The sequence below is a fragment of the Barbatula barbatula genome (assembly GCF_947034865.1).
Source record: "Barbatula barbatula genome assembly, chromosome: 2".
Taxonomy (NCBI): domain Eukaryota; kingdom Metazoa; phylum Chordata; class Actinopteri; order Cypriniformes; family Nemacheilidae; genus Barbatula; species Barbatula barbatula.
In genome coordinates, this window is record NC_136767.1 from 23,036,893 (window position 1) to 23,054,982 (window position 18,090).

The following is an 18,090-nucleotide window of genomic DNA, read 5'->3' on the forward strand; positions in this document are numbered from 1 at the left end:
GAGCTCGACGCAAACAGCGTTTCTTCTGGATGTCCTCAATGGGAGAAAGTGTAGTCCCTGTGATGCGCTGGGCTGTTTTCACCACCCGCTGCAGTGCCTTGCGCTCAGCAACAGAACAGTTCCCGTACCAGACTGTGACACAGTTGGTCAGGATGCTCTCTATCGTGCAGCGATAGAAGTTCACCAGGATAGTTGAAGACAGTTGGTTCTTCTTCAGTGTCCTCAGAAAGAAGAGACGCTGGTGATCTTCTATATTAAAATAATTTCCCAATTAAAACGTTGCATACAAAATGTGAACCTGCTTGTGAAAACCCAGCAAAGTCCATAAAATCATCCTACAGAATGTTTTGTGAAACGATATCTTCGATATAGACTTAATAATACCAAAATCTTAGTGAAATAAATGCTTGACATTAATCTTTGACGCTTGTTATAATAATCTATTCGAATATGAGATGTTAGTCTGGGTTCCCACAGGGTCAAATGTTTACATGCTGACGAATAGTGCAAATGCTAAATGTAGATAAAACATTACGGTTAATAAAATATCACAAATTTGGTTGGTTGGACACAATTAGCAAACAGTAAACAGACTGACGGCTACAAAAACTGTAATATTCGCTGCATTGTATTTATGCATAGATATTTATTTGATTTGTTTATATATATATATATATATATATATATATATATTATAAATACATTAGCTACACACTGTTCTTCATTTTATATATTTGAATGTCCATTCTCTCCATTTACCAATTAAGTGCTTCTCCATTATGCTCTCCATGTTTCCATACACCCATAACCACAAGGGTTGTCAAGATATCCGATATCCACAAGATATCTATGACAAAACAATTCTGGATAACAATATTGTTTCTCAAACCATGTGTATTCACACATCCATAATGTTTTTTAATATCGTGTAGATATTGTCAAAACAGATGTACTGTTTGTTTTATTATGTGTTATTTTATTTTACTTCATTACATTTTAGGTTTAATTTGTGTTTTATACCTTTGAATGTTTAGCACATATTTTCCCTGTCATGAACTGCCCCGAGACTCGAGGGTTGAAGATCTAAATGCAGCTAAATAGTGAATAGTGAAAGTGGGAGAGAGCTCTCTTGTGGAGTACGAGGGCACTGCAGCTGACAGACGTTACATTGCCCATGTTTTCATATCCGACCCATCCATTTCCGGTTGTAAAGAGTGTTTACCAGTGTCCAGTCCAAAAATGAAAGTGTAAGAAATAGATAAGAGTGTTTGTAATCACCAAACGTCCCACTACTCACATAAATGAAAGACAGCATGGAGAAATGATGTTGAAGAATAACAAAGATAACAGAGTTAGGATGACTGATTATGGAAACGTTCAAAATGTGTAACATTGGGGATCCTCCAGGAGCAGGGGTGGTAGAAGGCAAAAAAATTATCACTGTGCCTGCTTGTAAAGGATCCACATTTCCGCCCGTTTAGTTATGTTTTTCTTTAATATTATAAAAAGCAATTTTACTATTCATTTGTTGTGCTTTCACTAGCATGCTAAATAACATAACATGAAACTATGACTTGTCACATAAGACCCACCACTGTTTCAGTACATACATGTAATAGAATTTCAGTTTAATGATTCATTGCAACTATTTTGGAAGATTACTTTAAACTCAAGTTCCCCTTAACTAGCAAGTCTGATTTTCTCTTAAATTTTAACCCGATTAGCGAATTTGATCATTATCAAAAATTAGATTTATTGGAATTAGAAATTTTTTATGTATTTAGCTGCAGATGGTGCAGCTGACACAAGGGTGGCAATTGGTATACTCTTGTTTTTTTATTAAACATATTTTTTGTGTGTGTGTGAAGAAAAACAAACAAATACATTATTTTTGAAAGGTAGGGGAGCATTGATTTAATAGCTACACAGTCAGTCAAAAGAACACAAAACATCATTCCCACCCTCACTTGACAGTGTCATTTAAATATTTATAAATAAAAATTTATAAAGCAGAAAATGACACATAGAACATGAAATGATCAAACTTTGGGTATGCAGGTATAACCAATTTTCTACACAATATCACCAATGATGTAAAAGGGAAGACATGAAATCCTAGAGGGACCTAGATCTATTTCAATTCAGTGCTTTCAGGCTCAAAGTTTTGTAGCTGTTCTGTTCTTTTACAGCTAGAATGTATCAGTGTATCCGTGTCATCTTTTTTAATTGTAGAGCTGAATTTATTAGATAATCTGAACTGGGGAAGCCAATGACACTGCAGTAACAGTTAACTAATATACGAACACAAGCTTGTTTTATCTCTGCAGAAAAACACAGAACAACAGCTTCAACAACTTACGAAACTTCCTGCAAGGCTTAAAATGACCTCAACCATTTTTCAGCAATCCAGTATCTTCTCTCTGACAGTCTGAGACATTCAGTTAAAAAGTCAACACACGCATAGACAAATATGATGTTATTGGTGTGTTAATGTGAGTTTTCCTCTTTCTGTCTCTCCATTTTAATCCTGTTTTCCTTCTCTATGTTGGCGGGATCCTTCATTCCATGCAACGTATACGAAGAGTGCCAGAACCACATGTACTGCTAGCACGGCAACAATAGCAGCATAGAAATAGCTATCATTGTTGGAGTAACCCAGAAAGGCTGTGTATAAGAAATAAATTGACAATTAAACGCTTGTATTAGCAGACAAAAAATAAGGTTGTAAACGAATATTCACACATTCTACACAGACACATAATGTTATTATTTAGACCGTACTACTGAGTTATGTTAATACATATACAGAAAGTGTTATATAAAATATTATTTATAAATCCATATACAATATCATAATCGTAAACTTGTCTTTGCCTGATCAGATAATGGAAACAAATACCTTCGAAAAGAAAAGATTTTGATGCAAAATACAGTCCGATAGGTAGAGTTATCATCAAAATGGTGAAAAACAACAGTGTCCTCAGAACAGATACAAGAGAGCCATCATTCCTGGAGAGGAAAGGAAGCAAGCAAGAGAGATAAATTAAACACATATTTTATTCCATTAATATAATCCCTTACAGAAAAGTAAAAACATGGGTTTACTACAGTTAAATTACCAAAAATATAAATCTGTGCTTGAATATAAATCATTCTCGAGAAAAACTGAACTGAATCATACAGATCAATGATTCACTGAGACTCGTGAGCACTCATGCACGAGGTTTTGCAAATGTACACTACATTCATTTGTACCTTAGAATGAATTTACATACTAAACGTTTCTTATGCACGTAATATTTATGTTCTATTTATGATAGTTAAGTCTTCGGCTATGCTTCTTTTAATGGACGGGTCACGTGCAGTATGAATATGAACATAAAAAAATACAAAGAAAATACATTACCCCCTGAAATCCGGCGCAGTTCCGGCCACGGAGCCCACAGGCGTCCTTTCGTTATTTAGCATTTTGTATTTTTATTTATCGACGAGAGAGAGAGAGAAGTAAAATCATGCGTACGTAATTCCTGGTTGCGACATCTTTAATTATTTGCGCTTCCGGGTCTTTGTCACATGATCGTGATGGAAACGTTTTGGTCGTCCGTGAATCCGATAGGGGGCGCGCGCTGCGCCTTAATGCGCTCCAACTGTGCACAAGCTTCAGACGATGAACATTTATAATTGATCTGTGATGAACAGGTCCTCGTTTGTTTGTGTAAGGGATTGGGGTATTTAATTTACATTTACTCTTTTTGTATCCAGCCCTCTCAGGACCTTGCAGAGTATACGCGGGATGAATGATGTTTTTTAAGTGACAGGTAAAACCTCAATGCTGCATTGTGAAAACTAAATCTCAGGAGAAGTGTTGGGTTGCAGAGATTAGGTCATCACCAGCTGCCCCTTTTAATAAGGTAAAGTCTGGAAAGGTGTTCATTCTGAAAGTAGGAGGAGGTTTTGTGGCATTTTGGTGTGTGTGTGTGTGTGTGTGTGTGTGTGAGAGAGAGAGAGAGAGAGAGAGAGAGAGAGAGAGGAGAGAGAGAGAGAGGAGAGAGAGAGAGAGAGAGAGAGAGAGAGAGAGAGAGAGAGAGAGAGAGAGAGAGAGGAGAGAGAGAGAGAGAGGCGAGAGAGAGCGAGAGAGACGAGAGCGAGAGAGCGAGAGAGAGAGAGAGAGAGAGGAGAGAGAGAGAGAGAGAGAGAGAGAGAGAGGAGAGAGAGAGAGGAGAGAGAGAGAGAGAGAGAGCTTCGGACCCATTGCTAAAGATACAGTCACAAGAAGGGTGGAAAGGACTCAAAAGGACAAAGATGTATATCCTTTTTAACATTATTACATGCAGACCCCTTAGACTGAAACTGTCCACGCTGATTTTAGTGATACAGTATGATTCAAAACATTTCACCAAAATCGTTTTTGTTTCAAAAATAAAAACGTAAGTATACAGTAGACATATCACATTATGTATTGTACGAAGAATCATGTGTCTGTCATTTTCCTTTTTTATTTCTAAGATCTTTCCTATTCCTTACAGATATACAAAAAAGACATATATAAATATACAAAGAACACACATAAAATGTCTTCCAGTGCTGGTTGGGGTGGCATCCACCAATTTCTATGGAAAGTCAAGTGGATATTCTCGACCCACAATAGTCCATTTGCTACCCAGGGCCACTGTAACAAAATACTTAAAAAAGCAAGAAGTGTTCATTCTTCAAGCTCGAATTAGTTTTACAGGCCTCACAAAGACCACCAAAAGAAGTCATATTGTGGTGCTTCGCCGTGGCCTCTGATTGGCTGATCTACTAGAACAGATTTTGGGTCACTCTGCCCCTACACACATTCACCTCCTTCACATTGTTATTGGTCGCCGCTGGTGACTGTTTACTCTTTATGTCCTCCGTGTTGCATCTTGAACTTTGAGAGAACAGCGCTCTCGGGGTACAGAGAGCACGAAGAATCTGTTTGTACTCTTGCCTGAAGTTCTGGTTGAGCAACCCGTACACCACTGCATTCAGACAGCTGTTGAAGTACGCCATGAAGTAGCTCATAACAAACAGCCATTCTGGGATATTTGGGGCCACCTTTGTAGGATTAACTGCCACAGCAAGCCCAATGAAATTCAGAGGTGCCCAGCACACGGCAAACAGCACGAATACCACGAACATCGTCAGGAAGTTCCTCAGGTGTGCTGCTCTAACCCTCGGATTGGGCCGGGCGCGACCTTTGACCCTGATCACCAATGTCCATATGCGCAGGTAGCAGAAAGATACCACGCCCAGCGGAACCAGAAAGTGTATCAGCACGACGCAGATGGTGTAGGAGGAGCTTGCTGTTTGGGTGAACGTGCAGGAGAAGATACGCGGATCGTAACTGAGGGAACCCACGAGGAAGTTGGGAACTGTTGCCAGAGCTGTAAGCATCCAGGTGAGGAACAAGTAAAGACTGGTGTTGCGACGCGAATAGAGGCGGTCGTAGCGAAAACTGTGGCAAATGTAGCAATAGCGGTTAATGGCGATAGCAGTGATGTTGAAGACGGAGCCAATGACGCTCAGTCCCATGACGAACCCGCTCAGCTGGCAGTGCAGGGAGCCCATCGTCCAACCATTATGGAAGATAGCTAGCAGGGCTAGGGGATAGGGGTACAGCGCCACCACCAGGTCAGCGACAGAAAGGCTCACCACAAAGATATTACCTATAACAAAGAAAGAGTGAGAGAGATGGATGTAACAAGAGGAGATGGAGTAAAAAAAACAGAGTGAGTATTACTGGGAAGTACAACATATTATGAGCTATTGAACAGAATGATCCTAACATTTTAAGTATAAATTGGCACCTTAAATTTACTGTTTTTCAGTGTGTATTAATGCTTTGCTAAGATTAGATGTTTAACCTTCATAAATAAAGTATTTCACTGCACGCTGTGAGAGAAAATCAGACATTTGTATTTTTTCACCATATTAAAACAATAAAAAATGTTCCTTATACTTTTTCTCTCTAACATACATTCCTACAAGCCTGATCTTACAGGAATCCCTATTTTACAATTTCGAATGAATTTGTATGAAGTGAATCGTAAAAATTTCAATAATGAAATAACAAGGCAAAAATATTTTTGGGTGAAGTATCAAGCTCTTTAGTCTGCACTGTCATTGGTAGACAATGCTGTAATTATGTTGTGCATTTACATTATGTTGAACTCTGCTCAACTTTGTTTCATCGCCAACGGTCTCTGCTGCTCATGTCGCCTCAATTTTTCTGTTTGCTTTGTCACTGTGAATTGCTGTCAGTGTAAACGGCCCTTAAGGGGACCACAAGGTCCGATGTGTGCTATGTGGATGGTATGCCTATGGCTTTTATTATTTGAGGGACAATGAGTAACCTTGTCTCTGTGTGTCCATACATTATTCTATTGTTACTCTTCTGTTAATCTTATTTTAATCATTCTTAATTCAATTATCACTCAAACAAAAGTATGTTTCTTCATTTATTTGGCTTGGTTACATTTAGCCATGTAAGAATTAAATTAGTGTAAAGGAGCAAATTCATGGATAAATAATAAAATAATTGTCAAAAATAAAACTTTAAGATAAAGGGGAAATAAAAAGCGAATTAGATTAAATACAATTAAGTCTTGTTTGAGTAAGAACCACGCAGTGTGTGTGTGAGAGAGAGAGAGAGAGAGAGAGAGAGTAAGAAATATTCATTAACTGACAGAATCCAGACCATCTTATTCATAATTTAATTAAGAAGCTATGATAAATTCTAACTCTTGTCGACTTACATTAGGTCTATTCTCAACACAAAGATTAAAAAATATTGACTGTCAGAGTAATAAAACAATGAGTAATGTTTTCTTTAGGAGTTAAGTGATTCAGCTTGAACATTACGTGCCAGGTAATTTAATTTGTGGTCGATTCATGAGGAAAATAACCAGGTATAAAGAGACTTTTAAATCTGATCAGACTTACGGCTGTCATTCTGTGTTATACCATATTAGCATGTCTGCGACTACCTGTGGCTTTCACTTTATCTTTTCAGATACACCCAAACTTGAACAGTTTAAAACGGTTGATACATATACCTACTACTCATATGACAAAAAAGAAAACAATTGGCTCCTACAACAGTTTTTAGGTCACATCGCTCTGTACTCTACAAAAACTGGAATAAAACATCTGTACTTCTTAGTTAACATCTGTGGAGATCAGTAATAGCATGCGTGTGTCTGAACCAGGCTGTGCTTATCATATGATCTCTTTTTGGTTAAGTTTGAAAAACAATTTTACAGTCATAACAAACAGCAGATTGTCTAAGGTCTCAATGATTCAAAGGTCCTTTCAAACGTTTTTTTTCGACCAAGAGAGATGCTAGATACAACTGGACCATTTTTGTATTAACCACAATGAATGAGTTTCACTGCTGGCACAACACACACAATCAGGTCTTAGACCTGCTCATATATCCTCAAAGAGCCTAAACTCTCTTATCACGGTGTCACCCAAAGCATTGTGAAAGATTTATGTTAACATTTCTTTTAACCCAAATTGACGTTTTGATTGGTGTCTGCCAAAAATCTGTTTCAGCTTGCCACAGTTAACAGGATGTGTGGTTTGAGAGGTTCACGCTCTTTTGCCATTTGTTTAGTACGAGTCCAATATGCCCCGAGCGTGTCAGATATAAACAGGGAGCTTGTCTCTGTGTAAATGAATTATGCCAGAGTCATTTGTAAATAAACAAATGCAAATATCACATCTTATCTTAACTGTGTGACTTCTACTTAACAACATCAAATATATTTTTATATATTATAGACAACACAAAAGCAAGTCAATGGATACTGATGTTATTCGGTTAAGAACATTCTTCATTTATATATCTTCTATACCAACATAATCTTCTTTTGTGCTCTGCAGAAGAAACAAATTCATCCAGGTTTGAAATGACATAGGGCGAGTAAAAGATTGGTGAACTATCTTGTTAAGTTCTAATAATATACTACAGTATATATATATATATATATATATATATGTAACTGCGTATATTTTATGAAGCTGAGGTGTGAAGTTACATTTGAGCTATTTTAAGGCAGAAAAATTAACGTTTTATTTATTTTAAAGATTTGTTTTAAGGGATACATTGATTGACCACAGGGGGACTTTAATGCATCTCAGCACAACAAATATGATGTAAGTCAATGCACATTATTTAAAGATAAAAATGCAACAAGTAATCAGAAAGAGAACACAATCATAATCTTTTATTAAATGTTGTACACTGCTCTGTCTCAAATAAGTTATACTTTACAGATGAGATTATCTACACCATTCCAAATTTCAATGTTAACCATTACCAAAATGGTACTAAAACATTGATCTGATGAGGTTAAACGTGCGACCAAACTACCTGCCTGAGAATGAGACCGGGGGAATAGCAGGGATCTTTTGTAATTTTGTGTTTCAAACAGATATCCAAGCTAAGGTTTTTCCATTACATGAAGATTTTATGATACGCCACCTATTAGCAGGCAGAGAGATGATTTTATAACAGTCGACAGAAAGTTGAGCTCAAAAATCACCAGCTCTCTGGAGATCCTACAATGTTCACTCTATAAACATTGCCAAAAAGTAAACGGGTGAAAATGACAAAGATGGATCCGCATATAGGACTTTTTGCCCAGCATCTATTTAAACCTGAAAAGACACCGACCACTCATCCTGTCACTCCAAACACACATTAGGTTTCCATGTTTCCAAAGACTCACAGGGACAAAAAAATGTCCCCACAAGGAAAACATTTGGTTTCTTATATAAATAATGTTGGCTTTTTTTTAAGAATAAGTAAATGTTCCTCAGCTCTGGAAAGGCGTTATTGAAAGCTTGAATATTCAAGCTTGGCAACTACTGTATTTAATGTGTTTATGTAAATGCATGATAAAGCAGGGATATTTTATAACCTTAATTTCCATAAGTACTTAATGCTGAATTATTCCTGGCAGTCATAATAAAGTGCCAACCTTCCTCTCAGGCCATCTGACAGAACAAAACCCACTCAAGCTAAACAGCATATTTTTAATGTGATATGAAAATGAGTATATTGATCTGTCAAGGTTAAAAGGTATGAGATTTGCCATAAGTGTACCATGGGTTGTTTTTTGGCTGTTGACTGACAGACTTAATCTCAAATGTACATGTGACTTTCTGTGCATGTTAGACAGTTGTGCCTGAGGGCACAGTCCAAGCAAGAGACCATCGATGACATCATGCATGTTCATTCCATCCCTTTTATACACGCACATTTTCAAAGATACCAATGAACAGAGAAGCTGTGTGTATTTGTCATCAACAGAATTCATGGTCCATATTATTATATATCAATAGTATTGATTTCAATTAAAACTCTCTCTGCGGAGGTCGAATGTATGTTAAATTTGGATCACATACTGCTGAAACGTCTATCTGTAAAACTATTTTCCTCTACAAAGAACCTTTTGTGCACTATATAATCACATGGTGTGATAAAGTACACAAAGCAGAGATATTAATTATACTACCTGTACTAATACAATAAAGGCAAGCGTAGAACTGAAGAAAGTACGAGATAGATTAGATACTTTATTTCCCCCCTTTTCCCCTAAATGTCTGTGTTTAGTTATACACTGAGAGTAGTTCGATGTGAAAGCCATCTGTCCATAAACAGCTGATGCCAGACACTGTTGTAATTTCAGGTTGTATCTGTCTGTGTGGTTAAAGGTCAAATATTCATATTTCACACTGAAGATAGATGATTTGGCCAGGTTCAGGTGGTTGACTTGTAGCAGCTTGGCCTTGAGGGATATACAGTATCTAATATATGCGCCGAAATGTCTTGCATGAAGGAACACCAACTGATGCTGGGCATAATAGTCTCTTCAGTCTGAGGAGATACCAAAGAACCCAGAACGCCTTGTGTAGTAAACAGTCTAAAACCTCTACATCAGTGCATAATATTTTAGATTTATTTATTGCAAAGTTACTATGTGTGAGTGATCATTCTTAACATCAAATTTCCCTGTAGTTACACATAAATCGCATTGGCACCGTGGCACTGTGCACATGCTCACAATGCATATAGAGTCTGTGTCATGTCCTGATCTCATTACTTCTCTCTCTCTCCCCAATTGTTTGCCGCCTGTCCTTAAAGGCATTAAAAGCCCATAAATAGAAAAAAGCAAGCACAAAAATTGCATGAGCGTATCGTGTGCCTCTCTATTGTAAGCATTCTGGATGCCATGCACAGGATTCTGATCCCTATTTATATTCGATCACATTTGAAATTCCTGTTACATTGGTCATCTAAATAGCATTCCAAATTGACCCAGGCTCCTCCTCTATAACAGCCTTAATGATAACTCTAAAAGGTTATTGAGATGGATTCTGTAACTTCACGTCGCATCGCTTTTCCTGTGTGCAGTATGTGTGTGTTTGTCTCTGTTATGATATGTGTCTGAGCAAAGCTGGAATTTCACTCTTCATGCATATATTCAGGCTACTAAAGCAGCTTGCGGTTAAATGCAGACTGAGAAAACACTGCATGAGACAGTGAGGTTTAGACGTGGTGCGAAAGCAATAGAAGCAGCTGCTGAGATTGAAACGCTTTACTCAACAATACGATATAAAGAGTATATGTGCTTGATGTGCATCTCATAATTCCTCAAACCATCTCTTTCAATGGGGCATGGACCATCACTGTTTTCCAATCATGAGAGGGTAGGAGCATGTCTCATCCCCAAAAGTGTCTTAAATATTCATAACCAGCACACTTAATGGGTTTGTGGGGGCAGTTATCAGCACGGAAAGGTCATAAGCATGGAACAAATCTTTTCTGTTTCTATCTATTCTCAGCAAAAAGATACAAAAGGTCTACAATATACGATTTATGCACAGATATGTACACATTCTATTCCAATATGACATTATATACAAGGTACTAATATACACTGTTTAGCTGCAAATATGTATTTTTGAAAGGTTACCACCTGCTACCTGTGTGAGAGAGAGAGAAAAAAAGAAAGAAAGAAGTCTTTGCCCATGGGCTTTCTAAGATGAAATTAGATGAAACATGTAATTTCTCACGACTTGTTTCATTACCCGATAAAACAGGAGAGCCATGTTTTGCTGGTGTCTGTAATATAAATCTGGGCATCCGCATGCTAAAGGAGGAATACTGAAAAAAAGACATGTTACCTATGTTTTTGTATAGCTTGATTTATGTAGCCTCACTGGAAGAGCTTAATTTTAACAACGCTAAGGTCGAGGGCTCAATTCCAAGGAAACAAACCAATAAAATATATAGTGCATTGTAAATCAGATAAAGGCATCTGCCTAAATGTAAGTGAATGAATTTTCTGCATATTATGCCCAATCCACTCCCTGTAAATGCTACTAAGAATCGTTATCAAATCAAAAGATTTATCCAAAGCAAACAACAGCTGGGAGCAACTTCATTCAACATATGATAAGGTAATGCTGCTATATATAAGTATAGATGTGTTTTATAAAATAACACACTCCTACTCTACAAGTCTTGTACTTATCTTTTAAAAATAAAGTTTAAACAGCTCTATGTCTTAAAGAAATATTATTAAATATTTGCTTGACTTTACACATTTCCACACCTGCATTCCTCAGTTTCTTGTTCCTATACACAGACAGGATGACCAGAAGATTTCCAACGATATCAGCCAAGGTAGTGAAGATGAGCACGCCGGCGAGGGTGGCTGCGACCCCGGGAGACGTGCTTGTGGCGGCGAGGCACTGATTACTTCTGGATAAACTCTCCATACAGCTGAGGTTCGCCATTCTTAGGGACCAATGTAAAGCCACAATAAAGTTTCCCCTTTTTCCCCCTCTTCAGGTTAAAAACAAAGACACGAACAGGTATTCCCGTATGCATTCCCAACAACCTTTCCAGTTTTGCCTTTATAAAATGATTTATCATCACACGACATCTGTTCGAGTAGAATCCCCTTCCTAATTTTCCAGCAGCTCCGATGAAATTACGCTTGGCTTCTGCTACTCCCTGCATTGTGAATCCCACAGTTGTCACATCGGATCACAGTGACTCACACAATCCGGGCTGTTGATCGGACGCCGTGCGCGCACACACACACACACGGACATCACGGCACAGACATTATCAGCATCCTCTTGGTTTCTTCCTCAAGCGACTGTCAGCTGTTCAGCGCCATGGGCTGCAGCGTAAAGAGTTGTGGATTCAATCTGGACCACCACAATTTGCGAACATTAACAACAGTTTGGCTTCAGTGAAGGAAGCTTAAATGGATTTTATTACAGGGTGCGCAGGACAAAGTATTACAAGTTTACTTTCGGACTGTCAAGAATGGTTATAAGCCCAAGTAGGATACCCGTTTAATGCACGTTGATACCCGTGTGTACGTGGATGGTGATAAAAAAATCTATTTAAACCCCTCGCGCTTAAACGAGCTCTATTAAAGTTGAAATCGGAAAATAACTTCGACATTTTGGATTTAAAGACACATCAAACGCAAAATATAAGTGCACATCTAAAATAAACTTCAGATTAAGATATTATTAAATCATAGTAATACCCCCTTTATATACAAACACACACACAGAGAGAGAGAGAAACACTGATATTTTGATTTTTAGATTGCAACAAGGTCACAAATAGAATGGCTTCTAACATACGGGAACTGGCACAGCTGAAAACCTCAATCACCCAAGCTCGTTATAAAAGCAAACAAAACAAATTAAATAAACAAAAATATTTTTACAGCTCTATAAGAGAATTGATAGAAATAACTGTGGACTATAACGAAAAATATAGAAAATCTGATCTCAATAAATGATGGTAGTGAAACAAAACTCGTTATGTCAGTGTACTTGGTGCGCATGCGCAGACATCGGCTGCAGGTCTCCATTTGTTGTTGTTCATGTCTACGTAGTCCGCCGTCCTCGCACGTTTTCTAAGCATAACGTTTATGCGTCTAAAGATTCATTTAGTCTCTTTGCCATTTGGGTCTGCTGCTATTATAAAGCTAAAGAATGAGTGACGAAGATAAGAGAAGCACCAAGAAAATAAAAAGAAAATCAAGCGAGGACACCACGGCGCCTACCAGAAAGAGACCGAAAAGAAAAGAAAAACACGATATTAAGAGAGGTGCAGTCAATCTATCCAACTATCTAACGTTATGCCTGTGTCCGTCCGTGCGTACGTGGGTTAAGTAGTGTGCTTTTCTCTGATCTTCAGCTGGTAAACTGGACAACACAAAAGCCAAAGTCAAGCACTCTGGCACGGACAAACAAACATCTGCCCAATCAACAGACGAGTCTGAAAATGAGAAGAAAACAGTGTCAGATGGAGGCAAAAACACATCTGAAGAAAAGAGGAATGCAAAAGGACAACTTGTGTTTAAAGGCAAGAATGTTGTGCTCTTTTTGTCATTATATATTCAACATGTTAAACCGTATACTTTACGTTTCACAATTTTACAGACCACCCAGAGTTCACACCTAACATGACTCCCAAAGAGGTTTTGCAGGCAGGCAGTTTTGGGGGCACCTATTTCAGGCCAATCTACTCCAGTATCACAAGTATGTCTCTTTATGCTTAGAAGCTGCTAACTTTTTATTATGATCAACGGGCACTTTTTGGAAAATATTGATCGAAGACACTGTCAAATCTGTGAATAATATGAATCAAAGTAGCAAAGCTAACCAGCATTTGACCAGGCCAGCAGTCTCAGGACACAAGGGCAGCAAGTGCTGACTCTCTTCTACCCTGAAACTGCTTGCCTGTATGCTTGGCTCTGCGCATGAATCTTCAGGTGGAAACTTAGATTCCCTGGTTATGGACGGACCTCATAATAAATCATTTTGGTTACAGAGCAACACTATAAAGATGTTTGGCAAGAGCTTCCCAAAGACTGGCTGGAAGAGCTTACAATCTCTACACAGGTATTATTTACCATTCAATTGTAATCAATCTGTTAAAATGATGATGAATGTTTATAGGCGATAAATGAGGTTGAGTTCAGATTCAGCTTTGCCTAGATTGCAGTTCACTGTAGAGCTATTTGAGCTTAGTTTATGTGAAATACCTATACCCCATATAGGAATTTATAGTCTGGATAATATATTACCTGTGTTTCTCTTCGTTTATATTCTGTCTGTGAGCGTTCTGTGCGCAACTGTCGTGTTCGCTGAGTGTGTGCCTGTTTTTCGTGTATGTGCACTGTGTGTGCGCGCACATTCTTCTGCCTCATGTGAGTATGTGTGCACTGTATATTTTGTGTGGCTTGTGTGAATGACAGAATTTCTATTCACTTGATACCTTTTCTATTTTATAAATTTAAAGGGATATTTCACAGGCAAATCAACAGTTCGCAATGTTTTACTCACCCTCAATGCATCCTGACTGAATATTTCTTTCTTCTTGAAGAATAATGCAGTCGCAGTTATAATGCCATGTTTCATTTTTCCATGCGGTATAATTGGAGTGAATGGTCGTCTTTTTGAAGCTCCAAAAAGTGCATCCATCGATCAAAGAACTGCTTGACACAGCTCTGTGGTCTTAAAGCGGCCGTGCAAGAGTGTTTCATGCACTCTGACTTATTTACAATGTTAAACGTCTTGTCCTACATGCTTGACATGGTCAAAAACCAGTTGGATGTATGATGTAGAATATCTGTGCTCGTTTTACTCCCCCAGCGTTCGTATAGGTTTCGGAAAATGTTTATTTCGAACATGAAAATCTGTAACAACATTTTTTAGTCCCTTATTGGATTTGGAATTCTCCTGGAAAAGCATGCAGCACGACCAAGCATCACCCAAGGAGAGCGGGAGAAGGAGCATGCACATGTCACTTTCACTTGTGTGCAGGAGAGAGAGCGCTACATTCGCGAAGTTCAGCTCTGTTGTTTGTTCACCGCATTTGGATGATGAATGTTATATAAATTGTGGATATATCGCTGGATTTGGAGATAGTTTGAAACTGATGGATGGAGCGGTATCTGTCTTTTATTAATGTGATCAAACTAAAGACTTTACAATATATTTTTGAAGGGTACGATACAATTCTATAAGGACTCAAGATTAACAGGAGATATGCAGAAACTGTCTGCGTTATAGTTGCTCTGAAGCAAATCAATGTGTTTGTTTAAGAGAAATATCTATATTTGAAAATGCTATTAACATGGATGTCTAGCTTCTGTTATCCCTCGGCTGCACCTGCAACCTAGGCTTGTTTTTCTGGCACACAGGAGCTTGCGTCACCCTTGCAAAAACTATTAATCATTCGGTTACCCTGTGGTGGAATGAACTGCCTCCCCAAATGCAGCATCCTTCACAACTTTCAAAAAACAGCTCAACACATATTCCGTATTTATTTGAATAACCAATAATTGTCTATGTCTTGTGTCTAAAGAAAGCAGGAAAGAAATGTATTGTTGTTCATTCTCTCCCTTGCTTACTCCAGCTTTTATCATCCTAGTAGCATGGCCTTGTAACTAACGGTACTGTTTAGAGTGTTGACTAAATGTTTACACGCTCTCCTTCTTGTAAGTCGCATTGGATAAAAGTGTCTGCCAAATGGAATAAATGTTAATGTCACTTTCCGGAAAAACAAGCCTCATGTTCATGTGCAGCGCAGGTATAAAGTAAGCTTGACATCAATGTTAATAGCGCAGTTAAAATTGATTATATATTAATATATATATTGATTTCTCTTAGACAAACGAACCGATTCACTTTAGAAGACCTTTGTTAACACCACAGATACGTGTCAAGCAGTTCTTTGATTGATGGATGCACTTTCTGGAGCTTCAAAAAGTCGATGCCCATTCTCTCACATTCTACCACTTTCAAGTAAAATGATACGTGATATTAACGTGACTGCATTATTCATCAAGAAGAAAGTAATATAGTCAGGATGCCTTGAGGGTGAGTAAAACATGGGGAACTTTTTATTTGCCGGTGAAATATCCCTTTAATGTATTGTTTACAGTTTACATGTTGTCATGTACAGGTGCTTTGTAACAATGAAAATGGTGAGAAGCACTATATGAATAAAAAATCTAGTTGAGTTGAAGGAGTTGTTAGTATTAGTATATCATTTTTTATTAGAATTAGATATAGTGGAGTACTTTGTTGGTGGGCTGTGTGTTGTTCTTTTTGCAGTATATGAACAGATTAACTGTTCTAATAAACTGAGAGTGAATTTGATAGTGAGGAGTAAAATCATGTGATAAGTGACATAAGAAAATATTGGAGAGAGAATAGGAAAAACCATGAAATATGGTTTAGCTGTAAGACCTTGCTTTCACTTGCAAAAACAAAATGAATAAATGAGTTGATAATATCAAGATTGCCACTGTTTAGCAAATGCACCATTCACAATTTACCGAAACAGCATAATCAGCTTGAAGTCAGACCTTTTCTCTGTGACCCCTGTTACATATTAGTATTATTTTTTTTATGTAAATAATTTGATAGCATTTAGAGTATTGTTTACACTATACCAGTTGGGCCATGAGTAATATAACGGTATAGCAAAGTTTGGGTGCTTTCTTCATTGTTGTTTTTAAGTTGCGATTGACTTTGATGTATACAATCTAGGTATGTTTTAATGTTGCGTTTATTTCAGGTAGCATCATCAACATACAGGGAAAATGTGAACACCTACAAGGTGAAGTGTGGAGGCAGTCTAGAGATGTGGGAAAGCAGTGGATGGATGGTTCCTCAAGACCCATACGGATGGTTCCAGTGGTACTGCAGGCAAGGCTTCTGCAAATATGAACCTCATTCTGTCCAAATTAGGGAAAGACATATTAAGTCATTTTGTAGCCACATGCTCCATCACAAAAACTTAATAAATTAGTTGTACAGTAATGAATTACATGGAACTTAACAAGTAATAAGACATATTCAAGCAATAAGCCCCAAGAGGCAGTGGGCATTTTATAACAGCTAGGGGTGTTGTGGCACTATGTGAAGCGGAGTGTCTAAAACCCTGTTATAACATGCACTGTAACCCACTGCTTCGTGGGGCTTATTGCTTTTATAAAACTGTTATTCCATCTGCATAGCAAGGTTTCATCAAATAAAGTAAATTAAGTGATACGTTATGCGGTCAGCCGTTATAAATTGCGGTATTTTATAACGACTTAGAACTCTGCTCAGCCAATCATTATCAAAGACCAGAACTGACCGTTGTGAATTTTTTTTATTGCAAGCGTTGCATCGCCCTTATAGTGGTTTCACTTTTATGTAAATATGTAAATAAAACAATCAAATGCACAATTTTAAATTGCTGCTAATGCTTTCATATTAAAATAAAATATATCTCAAAAATACCTTCTCACCCCCGGCAGATTTTACCAGGGCCGGCGAACACAGGATGATGAACGCCAGATCAGTCGGTGGGCCAAATGTGCAGGAGTCAAAGGTCGCTGGCGGAATAACCTCATTACAAAAGTGGTTCGGTCCGGTTGTGCATACGATAACTTCAGCGTTTCCCCAGTTGTCAGACAGACTCTTCAACACTGGAGCTACAGACTCACACTGGAGGACTACAAGGAAGGAGCCAAAAGAGTCAAACCCAAGTAGCATCAAGATTCTCTTTCAAACTGGACTCTATCAGTTTAAACCATAGTCCAGAAAAGGGGGACCGACCGTAGTGAATTAATTAGTTAATGTCTTATCTGAATAAGGAGGACATCTTTTTAGATGAATGGGAAGTTATGCAGTTTTTCATAAGCGTTTGTTAAGTGGAACAACTGTACTCCACAACTCTACCTTTATCAAACTGGATGCAAGCAGCACTAGATTTGAGAGCACTTTGGTGTTAAAAAGGTGTGAAGTTGCATAACATCTGGGGGCATTGGTTTTGTATTTTTATGACAATGTTACAGTGCAAATAATATAAATATTTCTTCAGCAACGTTTTCTGGATTTGTATCTTAAGTCTCGTGTCAGTTATTTTGTCAATGAGCAATAAAAATGATTTTATTCACTTTGTTCATTGCACTTTCTTGGTTTAACGCTGGTCTGCGCTATTAAATTTCAATATACAGC

The 18,090-nt window shown here is 37.9% G+C and overlaps 3 protein-coding genes across 4 annotated transcripts; 1 reads left to right on the forward strand and 2 right to left on the reverse strand.

The window, feature by feature from the left end:
* Positions 1 to 1,893: 1,893 nt before the first annotated feature.
* On the reverse strand, positions 1,894 to 3,559 carry vma21 (vacuolar ATPase assembly factor VMA21). Its single transcript, XM_079487888.1, has 3 exons — positions 3,407 to 3,559; positions 2,900 to 3,009; positions 1,894 to 2,664 (listed from the first exon to the last, which is right to left on the reverse strand). Exons 1-3 carry the CDS (start codon positions 3,466 to 3,468, stop codon positions 2,522 to 2,524), a joined length of 315 nt encoding a protein of 104 aa, XP_079344014.1. The 5' UTR covers positions 3,469 to 3,559; the 3' UTR covers positions 1,894 to 2,521.
* A 918-nt stretch (positions 3,560 to 4,477) lies between these two features.
* On the reverse strand, positions 4,478 to 12,231 carry mtnr1c (melatonin receptor 1C). Of its 2 annotated transcripts, XM_079487952.1 has the most exons (4): positions 11,940 to 12,231; positions 11,652 to 11,836; positions 11,125 to 11,200; positions 4,502 to 5,690 (listed from the first exon to the last, which is right to left on the reverse strand). In XM_079487952.1, exons 2-4 carry the CDS (start codon positions 11,655 to 11,657, stop codon positions 4,801 to 4,803), a joined length of 972 nt encoding a protein of 323 aa, XP_079344078.1. In that variant the 5' UTR covers positions 11,658 to 11,836; positions 11,940 to 12,231; the 3' UTR covers positions 4,502 to 4,800. The 2 variants fall into 2 exon arrangements, with proteins under 2 accessions (XP_079344077.1, XP_079344078.1); XM_079487951.1 differs by lacking the exon at positions 11,125 to 11,200 and having other exon boundaries at positions 4,478 to 5,690; positions 11,940 to 12,208.
* LOC306912114 (uncharacterized protein) lies at positions 12,107 to 18,031 on the forward strand. The gene is made up of 6 exons (XM_079487980.1): positions 12,107 to 13,177; positions 13,268 to 13,435; positions 13,513 to 13,611; positions 13,904 to 13,974; positions 16,661 to 16,791; positions 17,388 to 18,031. Exons 1-6 carry the CDS (start codon positions 13,063 to 13,065, stop codon positions 17,620 to 17,622), a joined length of 819 nt encoding a protein of 272 aa, XP_079344106.1. The 5' UTR covers positions 12,107 to 13,062; the 3' UTR covers positions 17,623 to 18,031.
* The last annotated feature ends 59 nt before the right edge of the window (positions 18,032 to 18,090 follow it).

Excerpts from the sequence above, each read along its gene's own strand:
- vma21 (XM_079487888.1), bottom strand. The coding sequence starts at position 3,468 with ATGCTAAATAACGAAAGGACGCCTGTGGGCTCCGTGGCCGGAACTGCG. Across the intron at positions 3,010-3,406 it reads ACTGCGCCGGATTTCAGGGG|GAATGATGGCTCTCTTGTAT; the intron begins GTAATGTATTTT and ends TTTCCTCTCCAG. Across the intron at positions 2,665-2,899 it reads AAAATCTTTTCTTTTCGAAG|CCTTTCTGGGTTACTCCAAC; the intron begins GTATTTGTTTCC and ends TCTTATACACAG.
- mtnr1c (XM_079487951.1), bottom strand. The coding sequence starts at position 12,061 with ATGCAGGGAGTAGCAGAAGCCAAGCGTAATTTCATCGGAGCTGCTGGA. Across the intron at positions 11,837-11,939 it reads ATAAAGGCAAAACTGGAAAG|AATGGCGAACCTCAGCTGTA; the intron begins GTTGTTGGGAAT and ends TTGGTCCCTAAG. Across the intron at positions 5,691-11,651 it reads CAAGAAACTGAGGAATGCAG|GTAATATCTTTGTGGTGAGC; the intron begins GTGTGGAAATGT and ends TCTTTGTTATAG.
- LOC306912114 (XM_079487980.1), top strand. The coding sequence starts at position 13,063 with ATGAGTGACGAAGATAAGAGAAGCACCAAGAAAATAAAAAGAAAATCA. Across the intron at positions 13,612-13,903 it reads AATCTACTCCAGTATCACAA|AGCAACACTATAAAGATGTT; the intron begins GTATGTCTCTTT and ends TTTTGGTTACAG. Across the intron at positions 16,792-17,387 it reads TGGTTCCAGTGGTACTGCAG|ATTTTACCAGGGCCGGCGAA; the intron begins GCAAGGCTTCTG and ends CACCCCCGGCAG.